General features: G+C 43.7%; 1 protein-coding gene across 3 annotated transcripts in view; it reads right to left on the reverse strand.

The window, feature by feature from the left end:
• Nucleotides 1–4,473: 4,473 nt before the first annotated feature.
• Nucleotides 4,474–22,434, reverse strand: part of LRRC8A (leucine rich repeat containing 8 VRAC subunit A) — a 30,716-nt gene continuing 12,755 nt past the window's right edge. For all 3 annotated transcript variants that reach the window (XM_067542044.1, XM_067542042.1, XM_067542043.1), the window contains 2 exons: nt 16,292–18,455; nt 4,474–10,354 (listed from right to left, as the gene is read on the reverse strand). In XM_067542044.1, coding sequence (XP_067398145.1) covers nt 10,079–10,354; nt 16,292–18,448 — 2,433 coding nt within the window. In that variant the 5' untranslated portion in view covers nt 18,449–18,455 and the 3' untranslated portion in view covers nt 4,474–10,078. The remainder of the gene's footprint in view (nt 10,355–16,291; nt 18,456–22,434) is intronic.

Here is a 22,434-nt window from a genome sequence, read left to right on the forward strand (position 1 = left end):
CTCACATGTGTTTAAAAGTTAGCAGCAGATCTACCCGAGAGAATGAACCATAAATCTGGATTTTTACAGTGATTAAGGGGACTGTTTCCTCTCCCAGCAGTCTAATGCTAGGGGCAATGACTGATGGAAGCTGGCTGCCCTCATTAAGCCCCCCAATCCTGCGGTTGGATCTATGTGGACAGACCCCCCCAGCCTCATGTAGTGCCACTGGGGCTTAACCCAGGGGCAATTGGATCTAGTTGCTCCCATGGATCCAATTGCAGAACCCTGCACCGTTTCCTTTCACCACACCCCCACGAAAAGAAATAACACTTTACACTAATATAGTCCCCTTCAGCTGAGGCTTTCAAAGCACTTAAGGCTCACAGCACCCCTGAGTGGGAGGTATGATCCTATTTCTCCAGCTGGGGGAGGTCTAGTGACTCCTGGAGTATGAACAATCCAGCAGTAGGTCAGGCATGAACATTTCAAATGCCTTTTTGACTGGAGCGATTATCCTAATTTCCCCTCTAATGGTACAATAATAATTCCTATTGATACCACTGGGAGGAAAGCCGATTACACTGGCTGAGTGGAGCTAGCTAAGCTGCTCAGGGCTCTGGCAGACATTGCTGCTGCTTGGGCTGCCAGGAGTCTTGGGGTAGGCAGAGTAAAAACTACATCCAGGAATAGGCGACAAGACTTTAAGGCCAGAAGGGGCCACCGTGATCAGCTAGTCTGACCTGCACCTCACAGGCCACAGAACCTCACCCACCCACTCTTGTCATAGACTCAGAACCTCTAGCTGAGTTATGGAAGGCCTCAAATCGTAATTTAAAGATGTCAAGATACAGAAAAATCCACCATTTACTCCAATTCAAACCAGCAAGTGACCCATGCCCCATAATGCAGAGGAAGGCAAAAAAAAAAATCCCACCGTTTCTGTGAATTTGACCTAGGGAAAAATTCATTCCCAACCCAAACATGGAGATCAGTTAGCCCCAGAGCATGTCAGAGAGACCCATCAGCCAGATACTTGGGAAATAATTCACTGTAGTAACCTCCCCATATAGTGTTTCATCTTTGGCTGTTAGAGATATTTACTATTAGCAGTCTCAGATGGGCCACGTACCACTGTAGGCAAACTCATCATACCATCCCCTCCATAAACTTATCAAGCTCAGTCTTGAAACCAGTGAGGTTATTTGCCCTCATTGCTCCCTTTGGAAGGCTGTTCCAGAACTTCCCTCCTCTAATGGTTAGAAACTTTTGACAATTTCAAGCCTAAACTTGTTGATGGCCAGTTTATTGCCATTTGTTTTAACTTAAAGAACTCATCTCCCTCCCTGGTGTTTATCCCTCTGATGTGTGTAGAGAGAGAAATCATATCTCCCCTCAGCCTTTGTTTGGTTAGGCTAAACAAGCCAAGCTCCTTATGTCTCCTCTGGGAAGGTAGGTTCTCCTCTGATCATCCTAGTAGCCCTCCTCTTCCCCTTTTCCAGTTTGAATTCATCTTTCTTAAACATGGGAGGCCAGAACTGCACATAGTATTCTGCATGACGTCTCACCAGGGCCTTATAGAATAGTAATGACACTTCCTTATCTTTACCGGAAAAATACCTCACCTGATGCATCTTAAGATTTCATTAGCCTTTTCCATGGCCACATCACAGTGGTGGCTTATGGCCATTCTATGGTCAACCAATACACCCAGTTCTTTCTCCTCCTCTGACACTTCCAAATGATATATGTTCAGTTTATAGAAAAAAATATTGTTAGTCTCTAAGGGCAGGACCTTGCACTATTAAATTCATCCTATTTCTATTACTCCAGTTTTCAAGGTCACCCAAATCTTCTTCTATGATATTCTGGCCCTCCTCCATATTGGCAATACCTCCCAATTTTGTGTCACCCACCTATTAGCACACACCCACTTTGTGCCAAGGTCCTTAATTAAAATGTTATGAGATTGGTCCTAAGACTGCTGCTAAGGAACTCCTCTAGTAACTACCTCGAGCCTGCCAGTTCACCTTTCAGCATGACCCAGCTTAGTCTGCCCTTTAACCACTTCCTTACTCACCTTTTAATTCTCATATCAATCCCCATCTTCTCCCATTTAACGAATGATTTCCCCTCTGGAACTGTATCAAATGTCTTACTGAAATCCAGATAGATTAGAGCTACTGCATTTCCTTGTCTAGAAAAATCAGTTACCTAATCAAAGAAAAATATTAGGTTGATGTGACACAATCTACCTTTTGTAAAACCATGTTTATTTTATCACAATTACTCTTTACCCCTGTGTTGTTAACTACATCCTCTTTCACAATTTGTCCCAAGATCTTGCAGACAACTGAGCTCACTAACAAGCCAAGGAAGAAGGTACATAGGAAATGGATGTGATCATGAACAAGTTATGGGGAGAGGGGATACTGGTCAGAAGAACAATAGGGGCCTGGAAATGTGCAAAGTTACAAAGAACTTAGTTCCAGTATTTTTTTTTTTTAAATAAGTGTAACCATTTGGATAGGTGTATTTGCAGGCTTCTGTAGCCCCTCAGCCCATACTGTCTTCACTGCAACAAAGGTGATTTTATGCGGCGATAGCTATCTCAGCGTAAAATCATAGTAGAAACAAGGCACAAGTCATTTTTATCTCACTGGAGTTAGCTGATGTAAACCCCAGCTGGTGGGGGTATTGGGTTGACCTTGACTAGTTACAGTAAGGTTAAAGCCTGCCTGTGGTCTTGTCTCCACTAGCGATTTACAATGAGATAGCTATGTAGAGGTTTAAAAAACAACCATTTGTTGTGGTGAAGATATTACTCAGATTGCCCTAGGGCTCCCTACCACCTGACTTCATTGCAGTCCCCTCCCAATCCTGCTAACAGAAGTTGTTTTCTTATATGGCATGTTTTGTTCTCCCCCAGTCATTGAGTTGTAGAGAGCTAGTGAATAAAGATTATTGCTGCCAAAGGGAAACTTAAACCCCATTGAGCTTTAGATGACAAGAGCCATCTTTGTTCTCCCTTTTCTCAGCTCAGTTCTGCTACTAAAAGCATTTGGTTACAACCCAGCAATGCTGCTGAATAGACTTTTCATCCCAACCCATTTCCCAAACTGTATACCTTCACCTCTCACATGGGGCCAGCAGCAGACTAATCAATTTCCCTTGCTTGTAAAAATGCAGTAGGGCCAAAAACCGTTACTTAAACCTAATGGAAGGGGATATTTATTACACACACCCGGTACCCACTTTAACACTCAGAAAGAAATGGGCTGAATTTATTGGCTAGATTTAATGACTGCCTACTTTTGAAGCCACAAGAAAGAGTGGAAGATTGTGCATCACATTTTAGACAGGTCAATATGACACATGCTGAGGTATACAGTTAATTGGCTGGGAGCAATATTTTGATGGTGACTGGCAGTTTTTTGTTTGTTCTACAGACCCTTCATATGAAAGGGATAGGAAATGACATCAATAGGAAGAGAACAGAGTACTTTTAGAAATCCTCTCCCTAAAAAAACCCCCCAAGTCACCGCTATAGGATACCACTAATCGACAGCACGTACTAATTCTACCTTCACTGCAATACCAGTGATCCAGCCCTTTGTATTACTTTCAGCCCATCATTCAGAAACAAGGGGAAAACTATGTAAAGGCTGGTGTGTAGCCCCGCAACCCCCTCCATTCATTGTATAGTCACGTGAAGTCTGCTGTTAAAATAGAGCCAAGCTCTTCTGCTCTATGCCAAGGGTGGCCAAACTGTGGCTGGTGAGCCACATGTGGCTCTTTTACCATTAAAGTGTGGCTGGCGGAGCCTCCTTTACCCCCCCATATTCTCCGCCTACCACGTTGGTGTGGAGAGTTCAGAGCTTCTGCCCTGCAGCAGGATGGTGATACTAAAGGCCTCTGTACAATAGGGACGAGGGGAGTGTCATTAAGTTTGGCCAACCCTGCTCTATGTAATAATTCTCACTTGTGATAGATCATTTTTTCCCCTCCTCATGGAACAAGTCCCCCAAACCCCTAGGGCTCATCAGCTGAAGGGGGAGAAGGGAACAATCACTCCTAAACAATAGCAGGGGTCATTTATAGCTTTCCTTATTCAAGAAGCCAGGTCTTGGAACATGAAGTGCAGTATTAGCCACAGTATTTTAGAGCAGTTGTTCTCAACCTTTCCAGAGTACTGTACCCCTTTGAGGAGGCTGATTTGTCTAGTGTACCCCACGTTTCACCTCACTTAAAAACTACTTGCTTACAAAATCAGACAAAAACAACAAGTGTCAGAGCACATAGTTACTGAAAAATTGCTTACTTTCTCATTTTGTCTGTATGAAATTTTAGTTCGTATTGACTTTGCTAGTGTTTTTTTTATTGAGCCTGTTGTAAAACTAGGCAAATGTCTAGATGAATTGATGTACCTCCTGGAAGACCTCTGCATAGCCCCAGGGTACATATAGGCCTAGTTGAGAACCACTGCTGTACAGCAACAGAAATGAAAGGAAAAGGAAAGTAAGTTAATTTTTATTTATAATTATTAGTGTCTAGTCTTACACATCTTTCAGAGAAAGCTTAGCAGCCTTCAGCACTTGAGAACTGAGGTGCTGTTAGCAACCCAAACAATCCAATATACAAGATTTAACTCAGTTTCACACTTCTGAAGTGTTATACCAACTGTGGGATGCACAACAAGCCACAACTGTGAGAGTACTTTTATAAGCAGTGTGAAGTGTTTAAGCCATGAGTTATGCCCTGAGGAAAGCAACATACCGGTTCTACAGACAGACACTCAGCGTAAGGTCCTGTCAGAGTTCTTTTCACACAGCCCACAATAGTTAGCTTTAAATAAGAGCAATTAGCACAGTCCCCTCCCCCCAAAAATCCTTTGTTCATAGGACTTTCTAAAAGAGTAGAAGGTGGGAGAAAAGTGCATTTCTAGAAATCCCACATTCAGCTTTTCTTGCCAAGCAGCTTTACTCCATCTTGACGTGCTAGGCCCCACTTTCAGCTAGAGCTATACATAGCTGCCTGCTATTTCTGAACAGTAAATTCATGGCTCAGATTTCAGAAGTGTTTCAAAGCAATATATATTAATCTTTAAGTGCAGCAGGAGAAAAATGGAGAGAGAAGGTGCACGTCCCCCAGCTATTACTTGCCCAATTGGTGCATAGCTCCATGCAGATGGGACAGACAGAACCCATTTTCTTTTGTCAGATCTAGTGTTTGTTAAACTGGAGGTTGCCAGCAAAACTGCAGCATCCATTGTATAGCTAAATGTCTCTAAACAGGCTTTAATTTCCTTCAGAAGTACTATATTAGCACTTTAATTTTCAATTTGAAGTCTTCAACCTCTGGCAAATGCTGGGTAATATATCAGCATAGATTATGCTACAATTTAAGGCGTGACAATTTTGTTCTTCGGTGAAAAGAATAGAAATCATACCAATATTTTAGAGATCAGTGGTGGAAAAGGACAGAGCCTGTCGGAACAGCTGGCTACCGGAATCACACTAGTATAAGTAAACTCGTCACTAGAGAAATCACCATGCTGCACTTCTAAAGCAGGCACCCCAGCTATTCAAAACATCCATCCTTCCTCTGAAGAGCTAAAAGAGATTGGAAATCAGAGACTAAATGAGGTTTCAAAATATTTATTCACTCAAGTCCCTTTCACAAAAGAAAGTAGAATAATGGCATGAAATGGAAGAGGCTTAACATCTCACTACTGTTCAATCCATTAAGATTTTGGAGCCCATTTTCCACATACCTCATCAGCAGCAAAACATGAACATGTTTTGCAGTTTCCTACTCATCAGTTTTTGTTCTAACTGAGGATCTAAATGTGGTTCAGATTCAAAGTAACCTTAAAAGTTATTCATGCTGATAAACATCAACAGTTTGGTTTTGTTAAAATTAAGACCTGAAAGTGAGTTAAATGGAGCACAGAACAAATGGTGGAGAAAAAGGTTGAGGTAGGATGCTCTAGGGGAGTGACAAAGTTAATGCAAAGTAGAAATAAAAACAAAGAATAATTGCAACACCTGTGAAACAGTTTAGAGTGGCACTATAATTTAGTTCCACCTGTGGTTAACAGTGGGCCAACTGGTAAGTTCAGCAGCAGGAGAAAAAAAAACAAAAACAAAACAAAAAAAAGACATTCTAGTGCTTTGTTTCAAAGCACAACAAGATTTAACACATTTAACAGATTCAGCTTCTGCTACCTTAGTTGGTTCAAATTAATTAGTTAAACATCAGGCCACTTACCGTAACAGCTAACATTGAGTTTACCAAAAAGCTAGAACTGTGGTTCCTATGTGGCATGACTGTGCCTGGGATATATAATGGCATCAAGAACTAGTTCAGCTCAGTAGTGCTGCTAGGAGACATTTGGCTTTAATTTCAATTCTGTTTTTAGTTTAGCAGCTAAACACGGGTGATCCTGGTTATTACTACTAGAGTCCCTTGAGAAGACTACCAAGAAGAAGAGACACTGACCAGATCCTCACTGCTGTGTTTATCCTGAACAGGTTTCCTAGGATAATACACAAGTCAGTGTCAGTCAAATTCACCTTCTGCATGACAACCCACTTAAAAAAGAAAAATGGAGCACTGATTGAAGAGCCTGTAATTGGGAAAGAATGTGTTAGTCAAATATGTCACTCAAGGGTTGTGCGATCAAGAAAATGGAGGAAAGTGTACTGGAAATGAGAACTCACCCTGCTATGGGCCAGGTTCCAGAAAAGTACTGAGCAACTGTGGATGCACAGCAGCTCAGGTTTTGACCCGATACTTAAAATTCTCAAACTTTTTCCATCTCATGCCTCTGAGATCTGCTACTCTAGGACCAACGTCTCCTTGAAGGAAGAGGAAAACTGAATCTCAGCCAGTTCACCAATTCATGATGAGGCATTTCAGTGTAACTTGCCATAATGGAAACCAAGGTTATCAAATTCTTTATTCATTCTGATTTTGCCCCATGGGGGAGCTATCTAGATCTCCTGTAACAGCTCTGGTTGAAATATTTAAATAGCAGCAAGCAGCTCAAGTTTCCTTGCATGATCAGTATTGGTTTTACATTTGCTTTGTGGAGCTGGATCAAACAAACAGAGGGAGGTACTTCTCTCTCAAGCAGTAGGAAATAAAGCTCTTAAAAGAGGAAGTCTCCCACCTCTACCAGGATGGTGGTTTGTCCTAGGGCAGAGCTATATAGCAGTTCAGGTGGTCAGCATATTACTACCTATGCAGATTTCTAGACACTTTACAGCATACTTTCTGGAGTTCCATATGACTATTTATATAAACATTTCAGGTCCTAAATGAAACAATTCCTTATAACTAAGAGCCTACCTTCACTACAACCAGAAGAATTAGAGGAGCCAGACCGAACAGTTTAAAGGTGCAGAGACTCCCATAAGCAAGGTTATAACTCTGCAGTCTAAGGCCTGGTTACATCCGTCTAAGCTGTAACTTTTAAGTTGCGTTGTAACCAGATATTGTGCCTGCTGTAGTGTAGATGGGATCTTAATCATACCATCCCAGAACTGGTTCAGAGCTCTGTAAAGAAGAATTGCAAACACCGGATTTCATTTGCCACACAGTAGGAAATAGACTTCCCTCCCCATCCAAAAGGTCCTTACTCGGACCATGAAGAGTTAGTTCAAAGCAGCATCTATACTGGGATTATGCTTGAAAGCAGCCTCCCATTCCCGCAACAGATTCTCTGCCCTCCTTGGTGATACAAAACTCTAGCACGATGGGTAAGTCCCAATCTGCAAATGATCAGCACCACACTTCTAAACCCCAGTTTGATCTCTGATACAGGGCACTTTGAATGGCAAAAGTAAAAAGCTTTATCCAATAGCCCCAATCTCTGTTGTAATTTCAACAAACACTAATCCTGTTAGAAACATGAATCTGTCATCTGGAAGCGCTTTTAAAGCACCTTGTCCTCTGGAAATCAGAGCCAGGAAACTGTGCAAACAAGAGTTGACAGCGTTATCCCTTTGAATTGTTTGACTTTTCATGATGAATGGATTAAGGGAGGCAGACTTCATACCCTTCTTAGAAGCAATTCTATAAACAAGCTAAGTTTTCCTAGATTTCAATGTAGCTTTATTTAAACATCTGAGGATCAACAAATCCAGAGACTAGTTAACAGATTGTTTCAGCATTTCTAATGTGCGTATCTTGTATGTTACATCTGAAGCAGAAAGAGAAGCTGTAGTATTCGTTATTGCCCGGAACGTTGGAGGCAGAGGATGCCCATGCTTTGCCCAACTCAGGGCTTCAGTGGCAGCTTGCTAAGAACCCAGCTGGAGCACAATGTACCCACCCCTTTTAATATGTAGGTAAGGCCTGCAAATACTACACGTCCAATCAGGCAGTGCTCTCATCTTGGAGAATCCAAGCAGCTGGGCAAGATCGAGCACACTGCATACTGGATCTGTAGGGTCCATGGGCCTCCCCTTCTACTGAAGACAAGGTGGCTTTGTGGGTGCATGGTAGAAATGTAAGCCACATTTTAACCACCCTGATTTGAGGACATGATTATGAGTAGCTATCACTAAATTATGTCTACCCCTGCAAATGCAGAAGGAGATTTTCTTAACAGTCACATAAGTTAGATTTGTTTCAACCGATTCCTCTCTCCTCACTATGGGGCCACCTCTCCCAGGGAGCTAGAGGAGCCCAGTCCATGGAGGATTCTTATATTCTTCCTTGACACTGGGGCAGAGGGAAGAAGAACAGGGTTACTATCCCAAGCACCAAGTTCACTCCGCATTAGCCTCTCGTCACGTAAGCCAAGAGTAGCAGCAGGAATGACAGCTGCTAAAATCAAGAGCCAAACGGAACAAAACAAGCAGCTTTGTAGATTATACTCAAAATTATGAGATTATACTCATGCTGGCAGAACCTCAAAAAGAGTTATTCACAGCAAGAGTGGGGAAGAAGCTTGTTGAATATTCCTTTCTGCTACAGGCAGCACCTCCCCTATTTTGACTTATACTTAACATTGGCTAGTAGTGTGTTTGTATTTTTAATGCCCAGACAGAATGCTGAGAGGAAAAAAAGGTAAAAAAAAGTAGTTAAAACACTTTTTAAAAGCCAAAATCTTGAAGTAAATTCAGTGCTTCTGGTAGAAACAGTCTTAACGTTTTTCATCCAAGTCTTATCTCATGCACTGAGCTGCATCCTTCTTGTTGCATTTACTCCACATAACTGGAATTCAGCCTACACACCGCCCAATTAAGGTAACATTCTGGAACTGCTGATTCAGACAGGACCTCCAGCAATACCAGCTAGGGAAGAAGGCCATGCAATCTACTGGTCAGCACAAAGGACTGGAATCTGAAAAGACTGCAACCTCAAATCAGCAGATGGAAACTGGGTAAAAAAAAAATTTAAGAAATTAAATTTAAAAAACACACTCCTAAATCCAAGTTGATCTTTGAGGTAAAATTACAAAAAAAAAAAAATACCAGCATCTAAATTTAATTAAAAAAAGAGAGTCAGCTGTGCCATCCACCCTGCCCTCAAAGAGAAGCCCCAACTGATTAGATCAGCAAGAAGCATGGAACTATGCCAAGTGTCACAGCAAAGTAGAGTCGGAGGTTGAAGAAGCTCCCTGGACTCTTGTCCTTGGACTGTAGGACACCCTCAGTCCCTGATGCATGTAAGGGCCCTATCTAGGGCGATGCAGCAGTGTAATTGGATCAGCACATTTCTTTCCCCTGTATTCAGAGGCAGTTAACCGGAGCCAAGTTGGCTCCACCAGCAGCTGTGGTTAACTCCATGACAGCTTTGGCATCATCCCACTTCTCATCCTGCAGAACAGCAGCACCTCTTTCGTTCCCGCTATCTGTTGTGGAGGAGCCACCCACTTTGCCTTGGTCTTCACCCTGACCCCAACCCTCCCCCATCCTGTGTCCAGGGGAGCAAGCAGCCTTGTTCCCAGTCATGCTGGTTATTCAGGGATCTCCTTAGCTAGTCTGGTGTTGACTGGGGGGGGGGTTGGGAGATGGAATTGGAATGGAATGGCCTTTTGTTTCCTGTCTAGTTGATCAGAGGTTTCCCCTCCCTTCCCATCAGTAGTTCAGGCTTGCTCTTTGTCTGTTCTCCACAGCCGCTCCTTGACCTCCAGGGGAAGGGTGTTGAACAGGTCCTCCTCCACCACCAGCCCACTGCGTTTCAGCAGAGGACATTCCCCCAGCTCCACAGGCAGGCATTCCAGGCGGTTCCCCCGCAGCTCTATCTGGGACAGGTTGGTCAGCTCGCCCACCCGAGATGGCAGTGACTGCAGCACATTGTTTCCCAGATTCAAGGTCCGCAGCTTCTTGCACTGGAAGAGTTCAGGCGGGAGACTCTCAATCTGAAAGGAAAAACCAGAGATAAACAAATGTGACATGTGCACACCTAAGGCAACACAAGCAGAGGAGATGTAGTCAGACACAGAGCACCAGCCTCCAAATACTTCTCCCACAAGTGCATTTCTGCTTTCTTCTGTGCTGACCTTTAGGGCACAGAGCTCTGTGCATGAGATACAGTAAAACCACTAACTTGTCCTCATGCAGATCCTCTTCTACGTACTGTACTGTTTACAGTAAACTGCCACAGGACAATGGCTAGGACAGAGCCAAATAGAAATGATTGACAGAAGCAGTTTCTTTTGTCCCCTCCCAGAGAATCCCTCCATTGTTAGTTCTCCCACTTTGAACATAAGCTCTTTACGTTAACAGTCTTTCCATGGTTGCATAGCACCTAGCACAGTAAGGCTCTCATCCTGATCAGGGCTTCCGGGTGCTAGAGTAATACAAATAAAATGGAGACACTCCATTTTTTAAATTAGTGACTAGCCACCCACAAAAAAACTATTCCCAACACAAGTCAGACTATTCCTACATGGTTCTCCTAATGGTTCAGTTCTGATCTGCAGCACACGCATCCCTTCATCAACTGGATTCTAATTTCAGTTTTGCAACCACATCTCAGTGCTTTCTATAGTACCCCTAAGTATTGCAATTACTGATCATGCCAAGTATTTGAACAGCTCACCAATACGTAGCTCTCCTACAGAGCTGGAGATCAGTTTTTTTCTTTTTCAAATGGATGACTCTTGCTCTCCCAGCTTTCCCCCTTCTCTGCCCCCAGAACTTTCTAATCGGTACTGCTCTGTCAGTTCAGTAAAGCTGACCCTAGTTTCACCTTGGAACATATGAGATAGAGTTTGAGCCTGCCAGATCTTTACTCCACAGAAGGAAACAAATTACCTCCTCTCTTCCTAGCTATTGCAAGGCAAACAGCCTGCACCAACCCAGGGGAGCCCTGCCTCACACCCATGTCATTTGGACAGTTGTAAAACACCAGACACTCCCACTCCCTTTTCTATCTGCAGGATCAGTGACAAGCAAAAGATACCAAGTGTACTATATGGACACATATTGCTAGGGTCCTCCGATGGTCCCAAGCTGCTCTCTCAGGGTAGTATAAACCCAGCAAGAACAAAGATCATTTGCACTGTAACTGAGGCAGAGACCATGTCTTATTCTTCTGTTTGTCCTTATTCTTCTGTGTTGCACACAGGTCCAAATAATAATTCAGGTGGCTAATGAGCTTCTAAAAACATCTGCTCCCTTAGAGCATGGAAGCATTAGCACTCTGATCCCGTTGCTATTATGGAAGGCAACATTCTGCCTCTTCCATGAGCTGCCCTGCTCTAATCATGAGGCTGGCATGCAAGCGGTCTTCTCCCCTTAAAAAGCCTGACAAACAAGGAGACAGGGTTTTTGTCTTCCTCTGAAGCATCAAGTATTGGCCCCAGATGGAAGTGAGGAACTTGACTAGATGGAATGGTGGTAGAATTTGATATGACAAGTTGTGCTCTTAGGAGCATTTTACTGATTCCTAGATTCTGTCTGTATCTCCCCAGATCACAGATTCAGCTACCGGAGAACAGTAGGCTAGTGGTTTGGGAGCCTTTAAGTGGAGATCAAGCCATTAAAAGAAATGGAGGATGGGAATTCAACTATTTGATTTTTGACCAATACAGCCCATCATTGATCCATGGTGTGCTGGGGAAGGAGGAGAGAAGCCATGCACTAGGTTTCCAGTCATGTGCATCTTCTAGTGTCCGTTAGGAATGCAAATTTTTGTGCTTCTCAGTCTATTGTATCCACCTATTCCTTCATTTTACTTAGAAGGAAAGCTCTGCATTGCTCTTTCATTGTGCGCATGCACAGTGCCATGCACAATGGGCCATGATCAGGGGCTCTTAAGTACTACCACAATACTCAACTTTTTGACAGTGTCAAAATGCAATGAGAAATTAAATACCCAGCACTACTGGCTCCCTGCGCACCCCTAGCCAAGTATCAGACAGGGAGATTACTAGTCCAATCAGACTCCATCATAGTCCAAAAAGGTATACGACACTATAGTTGGAATATTTTACCAGCCAAGCCTTCTTCCAGCAAGGTTTCTAGTAATATAGTATGATTAAAGCTTATGGGGGTTGGGTCAATAGATTCTAGGCATCAATTCATGACCTTCCCTTTAATTCAGTCAAAGTCTCAGAAAGCCAGTCCTTTTAATAAAACATAATTGCACTCTATTGTAACTTGAATTATTCACAAGATCTGCCTGGAGCAGTCATTGGCGACAGAGAGTCTTTAACCAACAGCCAAAGTTCTAAATAAGCTAGAGCCCAAGGAACAGCCAGGATATGACAACTGCAACAAAGAGCAGCTTTATTCAGCCACTGTTAATTGGGACTATCATGCTGTGCAAGCTGCAATATTAGCTGCATGACCACCAAGCTGAATAAGGCCAATCACCTGTTTTCAAGTGACAGGAGAGGACTTTATCAAAGAGGCAAGTTCTGTGCTACAACAGGGCCCGGATTCCCAGAAAGACAGATTGGTACTGGCCAGCTCCAGAAGTAGCTATTTACTAGGGCTGCTCGACTAGCAGAGGACCTTTAAGATACAATTTATAGGGCCAGGAAATGCCACTATCAGTACTTGCATTTCCTGCTGCCACTGTTCACTGTAAATAACCAGGCTTCCTGAGGCCAAGGATAATTGTGGCCTTGCCTACATGTCTGCAGGGAACAAGAGCAGATTAGCTGTTTCACTGGATCTCCAGGAGACAGAGGGTTGGGGTGGCGAAGAGAGAGAGAGAGAGAGAATGCAGCTTCTAGCCTTCATGTTGCATTAGTTAATGTCTTTGGAAGAGGAAGGTGGGTGGTTCCACATTACAAAAAATCAGAGCTGCCTCAAGCTTCTTTTCATCCAGAAGAGAAGCCCCACCCGCAGATTGCAGAGGATGCACATTTTACATTAACCATGTGGAACCTGGGCTGTTGAACAATTGCCAAAAAATGGTGCTGTTCAAAACCTGCATAGTTCTGTTTCTTAAAATAGAGTCTTAAAAGCTTTCTCCACTTTGCTTCGTGCAGCATCCAGCAACTGCCAGATAACTGATGCTACTCATGAAGGGAAAGGATATTAGTTTTTAACCTATTGCTGAAGTGTGACTGGCTATTCAATGCCTCAAGCATTCCCCAATGCCAGGGATAGTTAGCCACAGCTTAATTTGGTGTTAAGGGTGGTTTAACAGACAGACTGGCTACTTAAATATGATCTGTTTGATCTAAGCATCTGAAAAATTAAGCTAGAGTTAATGCAGAATGGATACTGCTTGTCTGGCTCCGGTGTTCAGCTCCAGAGCTACTGTGCCACTTTTAGAAGCAAGAGGGCTACTGGAAAAATAACTAAAAGCAGATTGAAATTTCAGAAACCCCCTTTACAATTAATTGTATTATAAAGTGTAAGTGCTTTTGTCTTGAGAGTTCTTCTTATGAAAGACAGAAATAATGAAGTTTTGTAACATTTATAGTATCTAGAACATCAATTATATAGTATGTCTAGAGCATCAGATTGCCTTTCTTGACCACAGCTTGCAGATCAAAAAATATGGATATCCTCATAAGAGACAGGATTTTGCTGCATATTTCCACCTGAATTCATAATCCTTTGTCATGGCTCGTTGCTCTTTGTGCAATTATGTTACCAGATTCCTTTGTGACTTCAGGTGGGAATAAGTAATCAGATGAACTTTTAAAGCAGCAAAATATTTTGTTCTCATGCTCCTAGCAACAGAGCCTCGTGGGGTTTGTGGACAGGAAGAAACAAGTTGAATTCTCACTGGAGCATTTTCAGTTTCTGAGGCATCAGTGGGTCTTCAAATATAAAATGGTCAAATGCAGCACCCTTTAGTTCAACATGCTTTATAAACAATTTACAGTATTTTATGTAACCAAAGTTCAGAACTGCAAGACACTCCACTGGGATGAGTTACTGAAGTGAAAGTATTGCATAACATCAGGCAGCACATCACAATCAAGTCATCTCTTCGCTTAACTGCTTCAGTGGAGCAAAACTTGGGAGGTCATTAGGAGCAAGTTCACTTCCTGATCCCATATTGCAACAGTCTCTGCTTGAGAATTACAAAGAAAAAAATTGCAACTGTGCTAACCCAGAGCCTGATTTACATCTGGAGATGATTTTATAGTTGCTGTGGTCTGAAGATGCATGTGCACTTGTATCAGTCAGTGGTTATAGTTGTGTTTGAGGCCTGAAGGCAGGTCCACACTTAAAATGCTGTAGTGCAGCTGCACTGCTGTAGCACTTCAGCAAACATGCTATTATGCCGATGGGAGAGTTTCTCCTATCTTAATCCACCTCTGCGTGAGGCGGTAGCTATGTCAACAGGAGAAGCCCTCCTGTTGACATATACTCACCTAACCCCTGGTATAGACAGCCCTAACTGTCACTCAGGGGTGTGGATTTTTCACACCCCATAGCAACGTAGTTATACCGATGTAAGTTTGTCGTGTAGACCTGGCCTAATTTAGCTCACTATACAGGCTAAGGACAGTACACCAACACAGGTATTTCAGCTCTGAGTTTGCTTGTGGTACTAGACAAAGTTCTTTTAAAGTGACAGAGAAAAGGCTACACAGAGTAAGAGTCTCCAATTGTACAATACACCAGAACGGGTTCTTCAGAATCAGGCTATTTGTCAACAGGTGGTTCTAGATAGAGTGCTGCATGGAGAGAAGCCATAATCCAACATGTATAAACAGCATCTACTGGGTTTGTAATTTACAAAGAAACGCATGTCTACTGCCTGTCTTTAGACCATTTTTTAAACCAAGTGGTTTTCATGCAGATACCAGTTTCCAAAGAACTGTTACCTGCCCAGTGAGCAACTAATGAGTAATATTTGCCTATATTACTAGGAAATTCCTATGGGATTAATATTAGAGAATTAAATTATGGAAGGGGATCAAGATCTTTGTAGCATACCACACCTCCTTTAAATCTCTGTATAGCTCCACTTTTGCCTATATTTTGTGGAAGAGAATAGGTAGCTAGTTACATCCCACATCCTCTTGCTGCCTATGCTGCTCCTTCACATTAACTGTTACTTTTGCATTGTCCTCCCACCTGTATTCATGTAGCCCCCATGCTTGAAACAAACAGTCACTTTCCGGTCACTAGGTAGCCCAGTTCTCTATGAAAATAGACTTTTCACAAAGCCTCCTATATGCTGATCTCCTTAGCAAGCTTTTCACAGGGGAAGTAGTTGATATTAGATTGTGAACTCTTCAAGACAGGACCTGCCTTGATATATGTTTTGTACAGCACTGTGTATACTTACAGCACCATACAAATATCATGACGGCAGTCATATGCAGACACACATGGGTGGGTAATGGCCTCAGTTTATATTACAAACGCAAAAAGTATATAGTGTTGCATTTTTAAGTGTAATTTCTCAGTTCTCTATTATAAGCCTAAAGTCACATGTCAATCCAAAGACTAAAAGCCTACATTACAAATAAACCACAGAAAAGGCCAGGTTTGATTAAACCCACTATAAAAGCTGTCTTTTAAAAGCCATTTCAGTTAAACCAGAGGGGGAGACAAAAACCTACAGAAGAGCAACCGAAACAGCTGTGTGTGCAATCTACCCAATAGCAAAAAGAGAATTTAAGGCTTGGTGGGGTTTTTTGTTTGAAACTTTGCAACAACAAAAAAAAAACAAAAAAAAAACCCCACAAACATTTTAAGATAATTGTACAGACAAGAAACCAAAATCCAGGGTTAAGTATAATAGTAATGCCAAGAAATTGCACACCCCATTGTAGTAGTTAAATGCTTCTAATACCCTTCATAGCAGGCAGCAGGAATCTCAGAATGCAGCTTTATCCAAGGCAACTCCTCCACATTCCCTCCTCACTTACCCTGTTGGCGGTCACAGCTAGGTTCTGCAGGTTCTGCAGTAGCCCAATGTCTGCCGGTATGGAAGTCAAGTTATTGTGGCTGAGATCCAAGTACCGCAGCTTCCGGCAATAGAAGAGCTGGGTGGGTATCTTCTCTATCTTGTTTCGGTTCAGGTAAAGGCGTTCCAAGTTGGTGAGATTGCCGATCTGCATGGGGATGTAGGCGATATGATTGTACCACAGCTTAAGGCATGTGAGACGGTGTAGGTGCTGGAAGCTAATGATCTCCTCAATAGTCTTGAGGTTATTGTCCTTCAGGTCAATCTCCTGGAGGTTATGGAGACTGAAAATAGAGTGTGGGATGCGTTCCAGGTCACAGCGGATCAGCTCCAGCTCTGTCAGATTGACCATCTTCTTAAGGCTGTTGAGGACAATGAGCTTGGTACCCTCGTTGTTGATGGAGAGCTTCTGAAGGTGCACACCAACATCCGTCACCACCTGCGGCAGCTTGGTGAGGTTGCTCTTCAGCCGTAGCACCTTAAGCCGCTTCAGTTCCCTCAGTCCATCAATCACAATGTAACGGTTGTTCTCTGCACTCAGGTTCCCGGTCAGGTGGAGCTCCTCCAAGGTCTTTAGGCTATAAATCCACAGAGGGATTTCCTTGATATCTGTGAACTTAATATGCAAAGATTTCAGGTTCTCCCTCAAGAAGGCAAGGGCTGGGGCCTCAATTTTGGCAGCTGTGTGGTAGAGCCACAACTCCTTAAGGCTGGTGAGCTGGGCAATGCTTGGTGGGATAGTAACATCAGGGATGAGCTCCAGTTTCAACACCTCCAGCTCAATGAGGTCAAAGACTGTGTCAGGGATGCCACTCAGCATGAAGAGATGCAACTCCAGCTTGTCCTGGGAGTTCTTGGTGATCCTCTGGCGCAGTTTCTCCAAGGTCCACTCATTGTTGAGGTTCAGCTGCCGCAGCTTGTTCTCACTCACCTCAGACAGGAAGACAGCGAAGCGCTTGGAGTAGAGGGGGTCGTACTGGTCGATCAGGTGCAGCATGAAAGCAAAGTCGTTCTTGACATCAGGGATGTCACTGTAGCTGCTCTCCTCCCGGATGGACTCAAAGGAATATTTCTTGAGGGATCGCCTCAGCATCCACCAGAGTGTGTACATGCAGATCAGTCCATAGAAGATCACCAGGCTAATGTAGAAAGAGGCCAGGATTTTGAAGAGAGTGGCAAGAGGATGAGCACAGCGGTACATGCGGTAACCAGTCAGGCTCTCAATATCCACCTTGCAGTCAACGTCAAACGTGATGTTGTTGACATAGTAGACTGTGTAGCAGATGATCAGGATGAACTTGATCACTTTGATGATGGTTTGTCTCATGTAGAGGCGATAGACTATGTCTCCCTCCTCCACGTGCGTGCGGAACTTTTTAACTTTCTCAAAGAGCGCTTTGGCCTGTTCTCCTTCCTTCTTGTCCAAGACGCCAGTCTCAGAACGATCCACGATCCCTTGCTCAATCCGTGACTTTGTTCTCTGTAGCATGGGGACAGTGGCTTCCACATCCTCACTGACTGTGGAAGATTTCTTGTCCATGGAGCCATTCATCTTCCCAAAGGCTGGCTTGGGATCACTCTCCTCCACCACTGTCTCAGACAGTGCTCTTGTTGTCCAGGGAGAGTCAAAACACTTCAGCAAAATAGACACAAAATGCTCCAGCTTGGAGCTGGTCCGTGGGAACTTGAACCAGAAATTGCTGCAAGCCAAGAAGATCAGAGTGTGCAACAGTACCAGGTAAGGGAAATATTTGGCAAACCAGTGAAGGCGGTTCTCATAACACACTGCATCCACATAGTTATACTGATGCCGGTCTAGGTCATATCGGATTCCTGTAGGTCCAGCATCCTGAGGTGGGACGAGACTAGCGTTATAGTAAGGGGGTTCTGGAGTTGCAGCTGTCCAACCTCTGAAAGAGTCGTTGCAGGAGTCTTTGGTAACCCATTTGCAGGGCAAGCATATCATTTTGTCCTGGGTTACCTGAAGGGTCCCTCCAAACACTGCAATCATCAGCATGACTATGGAAATGTAGTCCGTGAAGACATCCCACCATGGTTTCAGGATACGGTATGCTGGCTGAGTATCAGCAAAATAGCGCAGTTCAGTAACAGGAATCATTGTTCACCTAAAAGGAAGCCACAGGCAGATGTTACTGGAACAGAACAGTTTGTTTTGTTTGTTTTTAAGTGAAGTCAAGGAAAGCAGGAAGGTCAAACATACAGAAAGTATCTGCTGGCTCAGCCAAAAAACCCACACAATTTTAAGTCCAGTTTTGAGATAAATAAATGAAGTTCAATAAGTGAGCAAAAGCAGTTCGCTGCCTGGAGGCTTGTGTGAAGTTAATATGTGGTCTGAGTTCCTGACAAATTGGTATCCATTACAAGCAACCATAACAGGATCCTTAATTAGCAGTCTAAGGGACCAAGGACTCTCACCCCTAGAGATAGCTAAACATGGTCCTGGAGGCTCTATGCTGACAGGCTGGCAGGTAGAAGCTTGCCTTGCTATTACAGCTGTTCCATGGCTAGGGAATTCAGTTTCTATTGAGGTCAGTCTCCCACCTTTCTGAAGAACTACGTTCACACAAAGCAAGCTGCTCCTCGTTCTGAGTACATGAACATGCTGCAAAACTAGAAAAATCAATTCTGCATTAGTGCTGGTCTGTCCCACAAGCTTGAGAAGGTGCGTTGTCTGAAACTGCCTGGGAAATAGAGAACTATCTGCCAGGGTTGCTTCACTAAGGAAGTTTACTACCATCTTTGAGGAAAGAGAGGAGAGAACAGGCACAATGGAAAAGGCCGGATGTCATGCCTTTCCCCTCCATTTAGCAGGGCTTTGCTCTTTCCTAGGCACTAACACCCCAAGAGGACTGAGTTATTGTCTCTGCGTGGGACACAGTTACAAGATCCCAGTATAATCTGCTCTTTGCTTTCTTGTACTGCCATTAACTTGATAAGTGAGGAAGGGAGGAGGATTAAAACAAACAGAGTTAAAGTTCTCCAGTCAGCCTCTCCTACCTGACAGGACATCTCCACAGGAGTTTAAGCATCACAAGGGAAACACAAAGTTCTGGGAAGCAGAGAACTTCGTGCACAGTTTGCAATGTAGTTCAGGGATGTGGAGGTTTTCTGATAGAGTTTTAAGTCCGTAACAACACAAGAAACCCAAAACATGCCCAGGGACCAACCTAGGTAATATTGAACTCATTATAATTCCTCCTTGTCTGTCATGCAGGAGCTTTTGTTGGGCTCTTAGCATCATGCTCAATTCTTGGTGTAACCACACTTTTTCAGGCGTTAAATATCAGATACTGATCACAGCAGGGGCTAGGAAGTTTTAAGTTCTATTTCTGGCTCTGCCTCCAGTAGTCACGCCACCTGTGCCTCAGTTTCCTGATCTGAAAACTAGGGCAATCCATATCTCACAGGGAACTGAGATTTAATTTAAGGTTTACAAAGCACTTTGAGATGCTCACATAGAAAGCCCTAAAGTACCACCAAGTCTAGTACCAGGAGAAAGCGAAGTTTCTCTCCTCTCCTCTCACCCCCCCATACACCTAAAATTTTAGTGAGTTTTGTATAAAGAAGATTTCTGAATTACAGTCCTGGAAACTGAATCCCTTTATTTGTCCACAGAACAGACAAGGAAGCACAGTATTTGTGTCTATTTCATCCCGGGATTCTCTGCTGAGACTGAACACATCCTAGTAAAGACTTTTGGCCCCTACTATTCCAGTTCATGTATTTTACCTCATCCACCCAAGTCATCCATTTCTCCACCCCCAGCCAGCAAACACCAGAGCAGGATACTTACTTTCTGGTTTAGGATTCCTGCTGTGGTAGACAGGGGAAGTGAAATAATTCCATAGTGATGAGCCAAAGCTTAATGGCAGGCTGCAGTCCCAGAAGATGACAAGACCAGAGATTTCACACAGACCCCTCTTCCCAATCCTAACTCCCATGGACAGCCCACCCTAATCCCATGTGATGCCTCACAAAGGAAGAGGCGCTCTACGCTCAAATGGTTGAGATAAGATTTAAACATCTGGCAAAAGGGGACGGCTTAGAGCAGCTGCACACGTCTGCTGGAATGCAGCTCTCCCTTCAGCAGGGTTGGGCTTCCTAAACTTGCCTACACTTGTGGGAAACTACTGCTTCACTTCTGACTGATTCATAGAACAGAAGAGATTTTAATAAGAGCAGTGCCCACCCACCACATTAGGCTTCACCCCAAGGTTCCAGCCTTCCCACAAGTTTCTAATAGTGATCTCCTAAATAGTTCTCTATCCTCCCAATGCTTCCCTAGCACACAGCATTCAGAGACTGCATAGTGTTGATCTGCAATCATTCATAGCACCTCCACGATGCTTAGTGCTAGCAGCAAAAGGGGTTAAAGCAAACATTGCAATTCATTCACGGTTCTGTTAGCGTGCAGGGTAGGATCTTATTTCATTTTCCTTCTTTCCTGCAGTCATATGTAATTAAAACTCAGATGTTATTCGTTAGTGTTACTCAGAATTATTCATAAGAGGGATTGCACCCTGTCTAAATAATTCTTTACAATCCAGGGGAGAAGTAATAAAAAGTATTGGTCAGCCCTCCCCACCCCGACGATTTTCATCCCCAGAATGTCCAGTTACAGGGCAGAGTTCTCCATGCACAGCAGGAAGTGTTAACTGCTTGGTAATTCCATTCACTGGATTTTTTGAAAAGCCAGAAGGGGAATAGCTCATCTTGGGAATTTGCGATCCAGCTCTTAAGGCTGGGATTTAGTTCCAAGATTCCAGACCCTGTCAGGCTGGACCTGTCAGACTAAGCTAATGTCACCAAGGCAGGAATTTTATTGTCTTTTACAGCACCAAACCAGCCATACCAGAATAGTCACTCTGGCCCACTTCTCGGGGGAGGGAGAGGAAGGGGCTGTAGGAAGTGAGCCTAGGCTTAGTGCAATAACTACCTCTGCCAGCTATATGGGGAAGAAAGTCTCCATTTACATCCTGCAATTCCTAATGGGTTAAGGAATTGTTTGACTGAAAGTCTGTAAGGTTTGGCTCAGGTTGTGGTCTATTAATACTTTGTGTCAACAAGTGAATCCTCAATAAGATGGAGGCAGGAAATATTCTGTCTTCTAGTAATGATGCATGATCACTGAAGACTAGAAGTCAGATGCTCCTCATCCAGCACCCACTCCCATCAGAGGCAGGGCAGGTTCCACAGGTGCTAGACAAAGCAGTGGAATTAAGGGTCATTTTATAGCAGCCTTTATCTACAGTGTCCCACTCCCAACATCTGGGGTTAGAAAGGACAACCAGACAATATAGCAGTGAGTTCCCCCAATTTCCTGTGCACATAAATCTTGCTTATAATCCTGTGACAAACTGGGGATACATCTGTGTCAAGTTGTGAGCCCTCATCTTGGTTGACAAACCCCATTTTGTTTAAAGGGGTCTTCTCTCTATTGTCATTGAGGAGTGACTCATGTTGCATTGCAGCCTCCTTTCTGGATTTGATCATCCATTTTACAGCAAGGGCTTGATGCCTAGTGGACAGGCTATGAGAAGCTATGACCTCCATCAAGGGCCATCAATGTTGACTGACTCGCCCCACTCCCATTGGAACAATGGGTTTTCTACTGGTAGGGCCATTGACTTTGAATGACATTACATGGAAGCTGAGAGAGAGCTAAAACCTGGAATTGCCCCAGCTGAAGCACAGGGGCAAGAGGGGGACAGTTTCAAAACAGGTGTGCTTTTCTAAGCAAAGACAATTCACTGCCTCAGAGCTAAAAAAAAGGGCTAGAGGAGAGGGAAGGCAGCAGGAACAACTGTTTACCCCAAGATGCTGGCTCAAAGGGAGGAGTGAGATCAGACCTGGGGGCTGCATTCAGGACTTATTTTCCAACTATCTGCAGCTCTATGGCATGCTCTGTTCAAAGTAATTCCTTTGCCAAGCCCGTGTTCGGTGATTTCCTGCCGCATTGTTCCTAAAGAGGTTAACTGAGAATCCAGAGCTCCCACAGCCGGGGGTTCTAGGGGAATTTGTCTATGCAACCGGGGTGCCCAGGATAGCTGGGGCACTTCTTTCAGGGTCTAAAAGGTGACTGGA

The sequence above is a fragment of the Emydura macquarii genome, unplaced genomic scaffold (assembly GCF_026122565.2).
Source record: "Emydura macquarii macquarii isolate MOO-44397 ecotype Brisbane River unplaced genomic scaffold, CSIRO-AGI_Emac_v2 contig_691, whole genome shotgun sequence".
In the NCBI taxonomy this organism is placed as follows: Eukaryota; Metazoa; Chordata; order Testudines; family Chelidae; genus Emydura; species Emydura macquarii.